This window comes from Megalops cyprinoides, chromosome 12 (genome assembly GCF_013368585.1).
Source record: "Megalops cyprinoides isolate fMegCyp1 chromosome 12, fMegCyp1.pri, whole genome shotgun sequence".
Taxonomy (NCBI): domain Eukaryota; kingdom Metazoa; phylum Chordata; class Actinopteri; order Elopiformes; family Megalopidae; genus Megalops; species Megalops cyprinoides.
The window spans coordinates 36,548,857-36,562,129 of record NC_050594.1 but is presented as its reverse complement, the minus strand read 5'-3'; the positions used below and the strand labels follow the sequence as shown (position 1 = coordinate 36,562,129).

At 42.8% G+C, this 13,273-nt stretch overlaps 1 protein-coding gene across 2 annotated transcripts in view; it reads left to right on the top strand.

The window, feature by feature from the left end:
* Positions 1-12,902, top strand: part of tyro3 (TYRO3 protein tyrosine kinase) — a 36,135-nt gene extending 23,233 nt beyond the window's left edge. For both annotated transcript variants that reach the window (XM_036542978.1, XM_036542977.1), the window contains exons 10-19: positions 1,224-1,350; positions 1,915-2,009; positions 3,439-3,534; positions 3,774-3,854; positions 4,124-4,216; positions 4,364-4,485; positions 6,585-6,694; positions 6,998-7,157; positions 7,370-7,506; positions 11,900-12,902. In XM_036542978.1, coding sequence (XP_036398871.1) covers positions 1,224-1,350; positions 1,915-2,009; positions 3,439-3,534; positions 3,774-3,854; positions 4,124-4,216; positions 4,364-4,485; positions 6,585-6,694; positions 6,998-7,157; positions 7,370-7,506; positions 11,900-12,314 — 1,436 coding nt within the window. In that variant the 3' untranslated portion in view covers positions 12,315-12,902. The remainder of the gene's footprint in view (positions 1-1,223; positions 1,351-1,914; positions 2,010-3,438; positions 3,535-3,773; positions 3,855-4,123; positions 4,217-4,363; positions 4,486-6,584; positions 6,695-6,997; positions 7,158-7,369; positions 7,507-11,899) is intronic.
* Positions 12,903-13,273: the final 371 nt, after the last annotated feature.

The following is a 13,273-nucleotide window of genomic DNA, read 5'->3' as shown; positions in this document are numbered from 1 at the left end:
GGCAGTAATGCAGTGTCCCAGATTCAGGTCCTAGTGCGGTGATGTGGAATAAGTTTCTGGTGTATATGCAGATGTTTCACTCCACTCCCTCCTTCTTCACTTGGTTTGGCATCCCTTGATAAAATGTTCCAGTTTCAGCTAAGGGATGAATAGGAGCTTGATCCTGGAACAGTACAAGGCAGCACAAAAGTGTCACTATAGTAATATACAGTAATTTACAGCTGAAGACCTAGTTGAGCAACTGAAAGACAGAGAAAAACCTCATACGCGGCAGCCATCCAGCACGGTTTGACAACACCCTCAGTATGAACAGGGCTGTAATGTCTGTGTGTCTCTCCTAGTAGAGGTATGATATGGTATGGGAAAGTTGTAATGTGTGTTTCTCCTAGTAGAGGTGTGATAAAGTATGTGAGGGTTGTAATGTGAGTGTCTCTTAGTAGACACATACAATGGTGTGGGAGGGTTGTAAAGTGTGTGTATGCGAGCATATACACTATATGGACAAAAGTATTCGGATGCCTGACCATTACATTGTAATGACAAGGCTGGAAGGCTGTCCACAAGATTTTGGAGTGTTTCTGTGGGAATTTGTGCCCATTCATTCTGTAGAGCATTTATGAGGTCAGGCACTGATGTTGGACAAGAAGGCCTGGCTCGCAATCTCCAGTTCATCCCAAAGGTGCTCGATGGGGTTGAGGTCAGGGATCTGTGCGGGTCAGTCAAGTTCTTCCACACTGAACTCATCAAACCATGTCTTTATAGTCCTTGCTTTGTGCGCTGGGGCACAGTCATGTTGGAATAGACAAGGGCCTTCCTCAAACTGTTGCCACAAAGTTGGAAGCATAGCATTGTCCAAAATGTCTTGGTATGCTGAAGCATTAAGATTGCCCTTTACTGGAGATAAGGGGCCTAGCCCAAACCCTGAAAAACAGGTGTGGCCAAATACTTTTGTCCATATAGTGTATGTGTGTGTGCGTTTCTCCTAGTAGAGGTATGATATGGTATGGGTGAGTTGTAATGTGTGTGTCTCCTAGTAGAGGTGTGACCTAGTATGGGAGGGTTGTAATGTGTGTGTGTGTGTGTGTGTGTGTGTGTGTTTGTTTCTCCTAGAAGAGGTATGATATGGTATGGGAGGGTTGTAATATGTGTGTGTGTGTTTTTCTCCTTGTAGAGGTATGATATGGTGTGGGAGGGTTGTAATGGGTGTGTGTATCTCCCTACAGCCATGCCACCTCACAGCCAAAGGGGCCATGTGTGGGTGGGGCTATTGTTGGGGCTGCTGGTGGCCACCATGGTGGGCCTCCTCCTGACTGTCCTGGTGCACCGCAGGGGGAAGGAGACCCAGTTCGGGTAGGCTCCTCTTATACTCCACCCTGTGTTCAGCACACTCACATACCTGCTTTAAACTAAAACAAATGCTTTCATATGTGTGCTAACTGGTCCTTGTGCGCAGCAACTGGTATCAGAGTGTGCTATAGCACAGTATACAGCTGTTAGCCTACACATTGCAGTATCAAAACAAGCATGTTTTACCTCCTCAGACCAATTAAACCTCAAAAAGCACCAGACACAGCTACCCTTAAGGGTGGCCCAAGCTCCTTTAGTTTGCCTTGATATTAGGCGCTATCAGTGTTCAGTATAAATTATTACTGAGCCATTTACACTGTGTATATCCATTAATCTAAATATTGATAAGAAATAATAACACATAGCAGATATGTTCATTAGTGACCAAATAAAAGTCAGCAGTGAATATAACTGAAGAAATCACCAGATATCGTCCAAATTGTACCATGAACCGCCAGCTCTCTCCTTAGAATGTTTTGCTGAGGTGTTGCTTGCTTATACAGGAGATGTAAAAATAGTGTTGTTATTACTGCAAACTGTGAATCTGGGTCACCGTTGTTTTTATAGGTCTGCATTTGAGCCATCAGGGGCTGAAACAATGGTCTCCTTCACAGCAGCCAGGTCCTTCAACAGACAGGGCCCAGATCTCCCAGCATCCACTTGTGAGTGTGGTGCATTGGGTGGTCAGGCACCCAAAATAAGCAGGGTTGGGAGGGTTACTTTTAATATGTATTCCACTACAGATTACAGAATTCTTGCCCTAAAATGTAATTTGTAACGTATTCTGTTAGATTACTCAAGGTAAGTAATGTAATCTAAATACTTTGGATTACTTTCTGAAGACTGTGTTTTTAATTTTTAAAAGTATGTAAGTAAAAGTGTGAATGTGGCATACTGGTTGGGTGATTCTCACAAACTATGTCCAAGTGATGTCAAAATCTTAATAGCTAAACTTGAGTGATTTTTTTTACTGCAATACATAAAATACAGTCTTTATTTTTTAATTATGATAACATTTCACATGAAAAAAAAAACATTCAAAGCATTTTATGAAAGTTTTATAAAAACGTGCACCAGTATAATTCATCCGACTAAGGTTCTGAATGGTTATTTTTAGAATGTTCGCTTAGCATTGTTGTGGCTAACATTTTGGCACCCCCATGTTAAGTCTATGGGCACTTCATCGCAGTTTCTTGAGAATTGTAATGTTAATGTTAATTCAAGAACTGTACAGGAAACATGAGTTAGAAAAGGCATGATCCACCCTAAATACATTGTGAGTGAGAAAGGAATAACTTTGCAATTTAATGTATAATATGCGTAGTGTAAAAGTGTTGGAGTAATCGCAGTTTTGAATGTGAAATTTGACTTGTTTTGTCACTGTATCTACTCGTTAGCTAGTTAGCTTTAATACTATATTTACTAGCCTACTAGCTAGCTGAATAACTAATCCAGTGCAGCCAAACTATGTAAGATAGCTAGCTAGCGATCAAATATTAGCTTAAATAATGAAAAAGAGGACTTACTTCAAGATGCTTCGTCAGGTTAGAGGTCGACTCTTTTGAAGCAGATAGCAGTTTGGTTGCTGGCAAACACAGCTTGCATTATACTGTTATGTTGCGACCTTGAAATTTGTAAGTATAGTCCCGGTATTTCCATAACATAAATGCGTTGCACTGGTTGTTTTCTGTCTTACTCTCCATTCTACTGTCTTGTGAGTCAGGCAGGCTGCGTGCTTTCTTCTTCTTCTTTTTTTGTGAGGGGCATATGAAAAATACACCCTGGAGTTGCCTATCATTGAATAGATTTTCCAACTGAATAAACATTAAATGAAAAAAAAAGAAATTAAATGATAAAAATCCAATGTAATCCCTTCAGTAATCTAAATATTTTAAAAACGTAACTAATTTGATTACCATCAATTTAAATGGTAACTGTAACGGAATACAGTTACTCATATTTTGTATTGTAAATAAGTAACGCCATTACATGTATTCTGTTACTCCCCAACCCTGAAAATAAGGGTGGCATGACCATTGCAGCAAGGCTGAGTGGAACTGAGTAATGAGTTTCATCTCTGTCTCTCTCTAGTGGACAGCCTGGGCATCAGTGATGAGTTGAGGACAAAGCTGCAGGATGTCCTGATCTCAGAGAAGCTGCTGACTCTGGGACACATGCTGGGCAAAGGTCAGCACCTCAGCCACTTGTTTAAGCTTTAATGCTTAATATTCACAATATTAACAAAATATTGAGTCAAAACAGATACTCTACTGGATAACTTACTCAGCTCACCTTTTTTCCCCCACATTGCCCATTTAAACATCTGAACATGGTGCTGATGCAATTCAAGCTGTATACCATGCTCAGATGTGCCCCAGGAGTGCTTTACACTGCTAGTCTTGCTAAGTGTCTCTCTGTTTGTCCAGGTGAATTTGGTTCTGTGCGGGAGGCGTTCCTGAAGATGGAGGACAACTCTGTGCAGAAGGTGGCAGTGAAGGTCCTCAAAAGTGAGTCTGTATTTCATTGCAGCATTCATTAGCACCCCCTCCCCATTCTAACCATCCCACCCCCCATACAGCCCCCTTCTTATCCCCCTGACCACCATCCAATCAACCCAGCCCACCAGACAACCACCATTCAACCATCCCAACATCCAGCCACCATCCAACCACCATCCAGTCGCCCTGCCTCACCGTCCAACTGCCATGTAACTACAGTGAAACACCTTTTTCCAGATAACAGCTGTTTAAACTTAAGTGTGGAACTTTCTTCTCAGCTGATATCAACACCTCAGGTGATATTGAGCAGTGTCTGAAGGAGGCAGCCTACATGAAGGACTTCCACCACCCCAATGTCATTCAGCTCATTGGTGAGTGGACAGCTAGAGGAGAAGCAGGAGGGATAGGGACATAGTGGCACTGTGCATGAGCAGGAGGGGCTGATGGGAGAGGGGCACAGCAGCTGTAAAGCAGGGCAGTCTGGGGTGTGATGTGACTGGCTCTCTGTCTCCCTCTAGGGGTGAGCTTGCATCGCCGGCCCCAGCAGCGCCTGCCTGTTCCCATGGTGATTCTGCCCTTCATGAAGCACGGGGATCTGCACACCTTTCTGCTGATGTCACGACTGGGAGAGGAGCCCTTTGTGAGTGTCAACCTCTAGCTCTTATCCCACTGCACGTGTGCACACACACCTGTACGCGCTCTCACAGACATTCACCTGCACATTCTCACACACAACTGCACACTCACACAAAACTGCACACTGACGCATATACCCATGCACTGGCACACACACCTGACCACTCTCACACACACCTGCACACTGACACACACCTGACCACTCTCACACACACCTGCACACTGACACTAGGCCTGCACTAGTGCTGACCGATAAATCTTATTTTCATTGTCATTGCAATATGAACACACGCAATAAACACATCGCAAAAGACTGCCTGAAACACAAGAAAAACAATTTTATTTATACACGCCATGCATTCACACTCAGCATGCAAACATTTGACCTGTCACAGGACCACCCAATTTGGGGCTCGCAGGCCATGTTTGTTTTGGCCCGCCATGAGCTATGCGCTCCCGCCGCCACGTTATTCCAGTAAGATGACGCCCCTTAAAACTGATGTTCCACCAATGAGTGGAAAGGGGCAGGGGTGTAGCGATCACTGGTTGAATAGGAAATAAAATGCACTAAAGAAGCGTGTCTTTGTGATAAACTGCAGTCGGCCTTTTCGACAGGGTTGTCAGTCTGATTGCAAGTGACGTCACATAAAAAGCTGAAATCGTGTTACACGCTATCAAAACCGATTCCCAACAAGGTTTGCTTTGGAAAAAGCACTAAAACACCACTCTGCCAAGTGTTTACTTACAAAAAACTGCTAACCGTGGAAACAAACCATGGCTGTTTCTGCACAGGAACGAGTGTTGAAATTGATGGCTATTTTATTTTGTTAAGTTGAAGCGATCTCAGTAAGGAAACCAAACTATTGACATTTCAGTCACACAAGTCAGTGCGAAATCACTACCAATTAGGCAAAATAATTATGCCAAACCTGGCAGCCCGGGTTAGCGGATTCTGTTGTATTTCCGACCAATAATCTGTTGTTGGTGTTGTTAGTTAGCCAACGTTACTCTAAAACGAAATTACCAAATCGTTCCTAGTGACCCTGTGAATGAGAAGCTAATTTTTGTTTGTACGTTTTGATATTATGGCTCATTAGCTACCATATGGGGGCATTTTGTGATGATGTGTAACTTAAACGTTGCTCAATGTAAACTTAATATCCAATATTGATTTGTTATTCAGTGTTGTCACTATGAAGATTAACTTTATATTCTTGTCAGTTCTTCAAGTTGAAGTCAAATTTCCACTCTTGATTACAAAGGTGGACAATAGAGCTGTTTTCAACTTAATTTTCTAAAGCACCTTGGGTTGCATGCACTTTCTGCCAGAAAGATGTCTTTCCTTTTAAATATGTTTATGCTTCCAAAAAGAAGCATAGGGATGTTTTATGTTTTTGACAATCATCTCTGCAAATTAATAAAATTACTGTTAAACAGATTAAAGAGTAGTGTTTGTATTATTTTGAAATTTTATTTTAGATTTAGAATGTTAATTTTCTATAAAATATAATACATTTTAATGTAATGTAATTTCACATGGCATCAACATTTATTTTTGGCCTGCGGCCCTCCATCCAGATTAATTTTTGACCCTTCATAGGGAAGAATTTGGGCACCTCTGGTTTAGAAGAAAATATTTTAAAGGGAGCAGGGGAAATTAAACTTTAATTTCTTAAATTAATGTTCTGTTTAATTTGTTGGGTATTCATGTGCAATTTGTTCAATAAAAGTATGTTTGAAATAATTTATTTCATTTCTTTATTCAGTGGGCATAGGTTGTTCAATGTTTGGGGTCTATGTTAGCAGTGTACCTATGAAAGCAGAAAGACATAGGAACTGTATAGCTAATATGCACACTTCAATATGTGTATGTATTCAATATTTGTTTATTTGTTGCAAGTCATATCGTCACCACAATATTGAACAAAGTTATTGCATATCGCAGATATTCCTCATGAGGCCACATTCAGCAGAATCCTAGTAATACCCATAGACTGGTCATGTAGGGTATATTTCTGGAGATTCTGGAGTCATTGTTTTTTACTAACTTCCAACCACCATAAATGATGTTATGAATGAAAAAACTGGCTGCTTCCCGAACAGGTGCTGTCCCTGCAGATTTTGGTTCAGTTCATGTTAGACATCGCCAGAGGGATGGAGTATTTGAGCAGCAGGAACATCATCCACCGAGACCTGGCAGCACGTAACTGCATGTGAGTCTGTATACTCACACGTTTGCATGCATGTATGAGTGTGTGTGTGCGTGCATGTGTGCGTGTATGTGTATGTGTGTACACGTTTGTGTGCACAAGTATGTATGGGTGTGTGCGTGTGTGTGGGTGTGTGTAATGGTCCAGTAAAAATAGCCTTTGTGCTGACCATTGCCTCTGAAAATGGGTCAGCATTACATTTTCTGTGTACAAGCTGAATTGTCCCCTTGATTTGGTGGACGTTCTGTACAGTATGGTTCCATGCGCATCTGTTGTGAGCATGTCCCCTCTGGCTGGTGTCCCCAGGCTAAATGAGAATATGACAGTGTGTGTGGCAGACTTTGGCTTATCAAAGAAGATCTACAGTGGGGATTACTACCGCCAGGGCTCCGTCTCCAAGCTACCTGTCAAGTGGATTGCCCTGGAGAGCCTGGCTGACAATGTCTACACCACCCAGAGTGACGTGGTACGTCTCATGCCACCCCACACACACACACACACACACACACACACACACGTGCACACAGTACACACACAAAACACTCCAACCAGAGCAACACAGTGCATCTGAAATACGTACACACCAACCAGAGTGAAGGCGATTTCACCTTCAAACTCACATTGAAGTCTGTTGAGAGACAGGGCCACATTCACTCTAGCCTGCTCCTCCTCTTGCAGTGGGCATTTGGGGTGACCATATGGGAGATCATGACACGTGGGCAGACCCCCTACCCTGGAGTGGAGAACTCTGAGATCTATGAGTACCTCATCAAGGGGGAGCGCCTGAAACAGCCGCTGGACTGCAGGGATGATATGTGAGTACTGCATGCCTCCTCTGCATGCCTAGCCCCAAACTCTAATTTCATGTCCGTGGAAGTCATGATCTGTGCTCTATTACCACCAGCTACCCCTTACTCTAGAAAAAAATGCTGAAAAATGGCTATAAAGAGAATACCTAGCTGAACCTAATTGTGTGTTGTGAGAGTTACATTATTACATTATTGTCATTTAGCAGATGATCTTATCCAGAGCGACTTATGTGGGTTACAGTTTTTACATGCTATGCATTTATACAGCTGAATATTTATTGAGCCAATTCTAGGTTAAGTACCTTGCCCAAAGGTACAGTAGCAGTGCCTGAGGGGGGAATCAAACCAGCAACCTTTAAGCTATGAGCCCTGCTCCTTGTGGACCAACTACTGTGTGGCCCAATGAACAAACAAACAAATGAACAAACCAAAAAGTGGCATGAGGCAGACCTCCCAAACCACCCAGAGTGATGTGGTACATTTCATGCCGATATACACACACACACAAAAGTGGCACGAGACAAACCTCCTAAACTAAGGCAGCCAAGGGTGAATTTACTAACTCACCTGACTCTTGAGATCCCCTCACGGGCCAGCTGTCCCCTGGCCTCCATCCTCAGCGAGGCCACAGAGGTGGAGATTTAGTTTAATATGTATTTAAGATAAGATAAGATAACACCTTATTGATCCCCAAGTGGGGATTTGGGTGTTAACAGCATTAGAAAGACAGGCGAAGAAGTATCAGTAAAAATACAATACAATAAATATAATATACTATAATGTGTAATATAGTAGTAAACAATAAAAAACAACAAATGAGCAAACAACTGTACATGTAGTGCAAAAAGATATGATAGTCAGCAATAAATAAATAAATGATAAAAACAGGTTCAGGTATTTACAGTGACCAAATGTACATGCAGTGCAAAATGGCATGACACAGAGCAGTAAACAAATGACCAATCAGGTTCAGATATTTACAACTAGGGAAAAAGGCATTGGCTGGGGGTCTCAGGCGCTGTTGTATACCTGATGGCTGTCGGCACAAAGGAGCGCCTGAATCATTCCGTCTTGCACTTGAGGAAGATGAGCCTGTGGCTGAAGGTGCTCCCCATCTGCCACAGTTCATTATAGAGGGGATGGGAGGGGTTGCCCAGGATGGTCCTAATTTTATCCCTCATCCTCCTCTCCACCACTGCCTCCAGACTGTCCAGTTTTAGTCCAACAACAGAGCTGGCCTTCCTCACCAGCTTGTTAAGTCTGTTGGTCTCCCCAGCTTTGATCCTGCTTCCCCAGCACACCACAGCAAAGAATTTACCTAAAGTGATGGCAAAAAGGTGATAGCCCGGCTTGGGTTCAGGGAACTGTTGAGTGGGGGGTGGCTCCAAAATGCAGGTTAGTGAGTCCCAATGAAAAAGGATCAGCATAGAACAAAAGTACCCAACGCTAAGGTTGTTGTAGGCCTAAACGAACAATATCTACTGTGAAACACAGAGTATACTCAAAACAACAGGTGCTGGCAGCTGGTCTCACCACCAAAAGAGCTATTTGCATGCTCCTACTCCCATTCCTGCAGCAAAACAGTAGTCACCAAAAACCTCTGTCCAGCTCAGATTCACTGCCACTCTCTACTTCTCTTCGGCAGTTCATCTTTATAAACTTACCTGGAAGGGAGACTGCCTGTAGCTGCATCAGCAGCATGTGTACACAAAAAGTATGTGCGTGTGTGATGTGTTGTGACCTGATCCTAACACATCTGCAGCCCTCAAAAAAAGTTTTTTTTTCTTTTTTCCACCCAAACAAGCACACTGTATAGTTCATGCACCTGTAATGGTGACATACAATTAAGGGGATATGACAAAAAAGATCCGTCATAAAATTAATCCTACCCAGGTACCACAAGCTCAGGACCTAGATAATGAGTCTGCAATGACACTGTCTTCTCCTGCTGAAGGTGGGATACAGGGTGTGAAATATGGGACCCTTGATTGACACTTGAGACCCCCTGAAAGCCTCAACAGCAAAATTTTGGGGGGTCTCTGGAAAAATCTTTAAAAAATTATTTGTCGCTTGTAGTTGTCACTAAAAATGTCTTTTAACCCTTAAAGCCCGACAGATGCAGCCTGCATCCAAATTCACATCCCTTCTTCTCGGTTGAATTGCTTGCGAAGTATTCATCGCTAATGATGCTAGTTGCTTGTCTATGCGACGAAGTGTTGGCAAGAAAAATAATTTTGAATTTACATCAGATTTAATCATAGTTACAATCTGCATACAGCTCTACGTCCATCTCCACACCCATTACTCATGTACTCGTCATTGCATAGATATGGAACACATATCACAAGAAAGAGTGGAACCGGAGCTTTGTAATGATGCTGGTCACATATTTGTACATACCGAAGTAATCACGTTATGAAGACAGATCAAACTTCTGCAAAGTAATATCTTTACTAATTTCTTCACCCATTTTCACACTCCTGCTTCTCGGTTGAATAAGTCACGAAGTCCCTATTGCTTCACAATGTACCGCATATCAAAATAAACAGCAGAACTTACCCTTTCCGATGATACTAGTTGTTTCTCAAAGCGTTGTCGAGTAATCTGGTTTTGAAATCACAGCAAATTTCTGCATTGTCTCCAACATAGGGCTGACATTACAACCCACTTTGTATGAAAAATAAACACAAAATAAGGTATTTGCTTTTCATTGCAATGATTCAAAAGTTGTGGTCAAAAGACATGCACAGGTTTTTATAAAATAAAGCACATTGCATGGCAAACTTTATTATGAATAATCGTCATACACGGATCCATAAGTTTTGTATGTTTGTCTGACATTACCCAAGTTGCCAGATCGTCTACGAAACACAATCTACACACACAATCCACACACTACATACAATTATTTACTTACTTATTTATTTACTATCCACAACCCCCTGAAAAAACCTCCTTTCTTTTGAAACCTAAATGTTGGTGGGATATGCTGTCTTCAGTCTTCTCCTGCTGAAGGTGACAAACTCGCTCAAATTGCTGGTGTTACACGGTATTAGCTAACTAGATCACCAGCTAAAATGCCCACAGAAATGAGCAGTTGGATGCAACATTAATTATAATTAAAAAACAGCAAACCTGGACACATATCCCAGACAAGCCCTCATTTGTTATGGCCTATACCCAGCCTGGCCACCTAACCTGGCCTTACCTATGCTAGATAGAAGTCTAAAGATGCGGGCGGTGGATGTGTCTGTGTGATGAATTCATAAAGGAAATCAATGAAAAGCAAAACAAAATAAAAGTCACTCCACTGAGGTAGATGGCTCACAATCCCCAAGTGACACAACAGGTTAACCAGAGACTCATCTGGGAAGCTGGGCCTGCTCTGTCCCAACACCAACAAAAAAAAAGAAAATCCCCATGCTGAAAAGAAAGAGCAAATACAGATGTATGAAGTTCCTGAAGATATGGCAAAACACACCCAGACAAAACTGAGGATGTATTCCCAACAAAAACTATACCAGTCAATGCTTTGGTTCTCTGAACAATACCAACATTTCGGTCCACAAAGAGTGGCTAGTGCCAGTGTCCAGCACAAACAGGAACTCCAATCTCCTCCTACCCAGGTGAGGTCAGCTTTAACCTGTGCAAAAGAGAAGTGAGACCACTCACTCTAGGTGGGATGGAAAGAAAAAAGGAACCAAAAGGCAATGTAGTGTATGTGTGTGAGGTAAGTTATAACAACTCACTGATCTTTATACAATCTAAATTTGCTCAACAGGTTCTCATTTGTCCTCAAACGCAGAAGAAAACTATTTGTTTTGATGTGGAGACCTACATTTTTACTAGGTTCAGACTCTACAAATCTATAGGTCTATATAAAACCTGTAAAAACAATCTTTGATTAAAAATTGAAATAAAAGTGTCTCGTTCATTCGTAGGTGTTTACATCTAAAACTCAGCTCTTCTTTCTTAGTCTGCTTTGGGTCAGAATTTCAAAGCTGATGTGTACGCTCATGAGCTTTGGAACAAAACAACAAAGGTAACCATGTAAATGCCAGTCTCAACAGCTGTGACACCCAAATACCATGATTACACATGACAATTTGGTATGTAAAAATGGTATTTGTAATAATCTTATTCAAAGCCATTTTCAATGGGTTGGAAGCAAGACCTGACATTGTGTTTTTCCCTGTGCACCTGCAACATTGAATTCCTCTACACAAACACATGAAGTGGGGTTACAATGAAAATGTTTTTGAGTCAGCAGAGAGTGAAATGAAAGATTGCCTGAAGAGTAATGTCAGTTAGCAACTCAGGTCCAGTGTTTTCCTCATGTGCATCATAGAGATGGACCATCGTTCTCAGTCCCACTCTCTACTCTTGGTATCTCCCACAGCTATGAGATCATGCACAGCTGCTGGAGCCCTGTGCCCAAGTGTCGCCCCAGCTTCCAGCAGCTGATAGACCAATTGGAAGGGGTGTGGACGGGGCTGTCCCCAGGGCCTAGTAAGGAGCCACTGCTGTATGTGAATCTGGAGGCGGAGGGCAGTGAGGCAGGGTCCGGGCTGGGCGTGGGCCCGCTGAGCCCAGAGGAGCAGGGTTGGGCAGTGCCATGGCAATGCATGGGCATGGAGGAGGATGAGAAGGACTGGCTTATGGTCTCCTCGGGGGCTGCCATGGCCATCGGTGGGGACTACCGCTACATCATGGACCCCCGGGGAGCTGAGGAGGACAGCGAGCAAATTGGGAGTGGATGGAACCTGAGGGAAGATGCCAGGGAAGACGAGGAGGACGTGGTCATTAATGTGTGATGCCACACCCTCACCACTGGTCAGCTACACAGACAGAGAGACAGACAAAAAGTGGGTGGGTGGGGGTTGGGGCTGAATGCACTGCTACCCCCCACTCCCTCCTCCCACCCCCCAGTTTGCAGGCATAAAGGAGAATACACATTGGACGGAGAGTGGATTCTTTGGGGGACCTGAACCAGTCTGCCTGCAACACCTTCATCTTCAGCAATGTCTGTCTTTGGAGGGGTTCCGGTGATTTCAACAACAGACACAATCAGTTGCACTAATACATTAACAGTGTGGAGTGGGACAGCCTATGCGTGGCCTAGTAGGGCTGCTAGCTGCTCTAGGTTTCATCACAAGGAAAAGTGCTCGAAGTGGGACGGTACTACATTTTACTCTTTGACGTATCGTGACTTTTTTTTTTTGCGTACTGGCACTTCTCACAAGCTGCCGGTACTCTTTTCTGCCCTCTCCATATGAGATTCTGGGCGATTCATAATGATCCTATATAAACTGCATTACCCAGGGGGAACTACGTGACGCTCACCTGTTCTCTCGACAAGTCTAACGTTAATGCTAAGCAGTGGCGGCTGGTGAGCTGGAAACAGGGGAAACCCAAACATTACCTTTAAATCTGTCATTACTTTCAACCTGTTCCCCTTTATCATCCTTGATTAACAATAAAACAGATAATTCACAGAATAATTGACACCAATTGCGTAAACAGAGAAAATGATTATGCCCGCGAAACAGCGCTGAATGTCTGAAATTTGTGTGCTATTGCGAAAGCTACTGCATGAGATTGTTTAATTAACAAAGACGGCCAGCGTTGCCAGATGGGAAATGTTAAAGTATCGTACCAGAGGCTTAAAATGATCGTATTTTGAGGAAAATTATTGTACGCGAGTCATAACTAAGAGAACACAGGCATAAATATGTAATTTCAGAAAACATTGAGACGAACGACTTTTTGACAG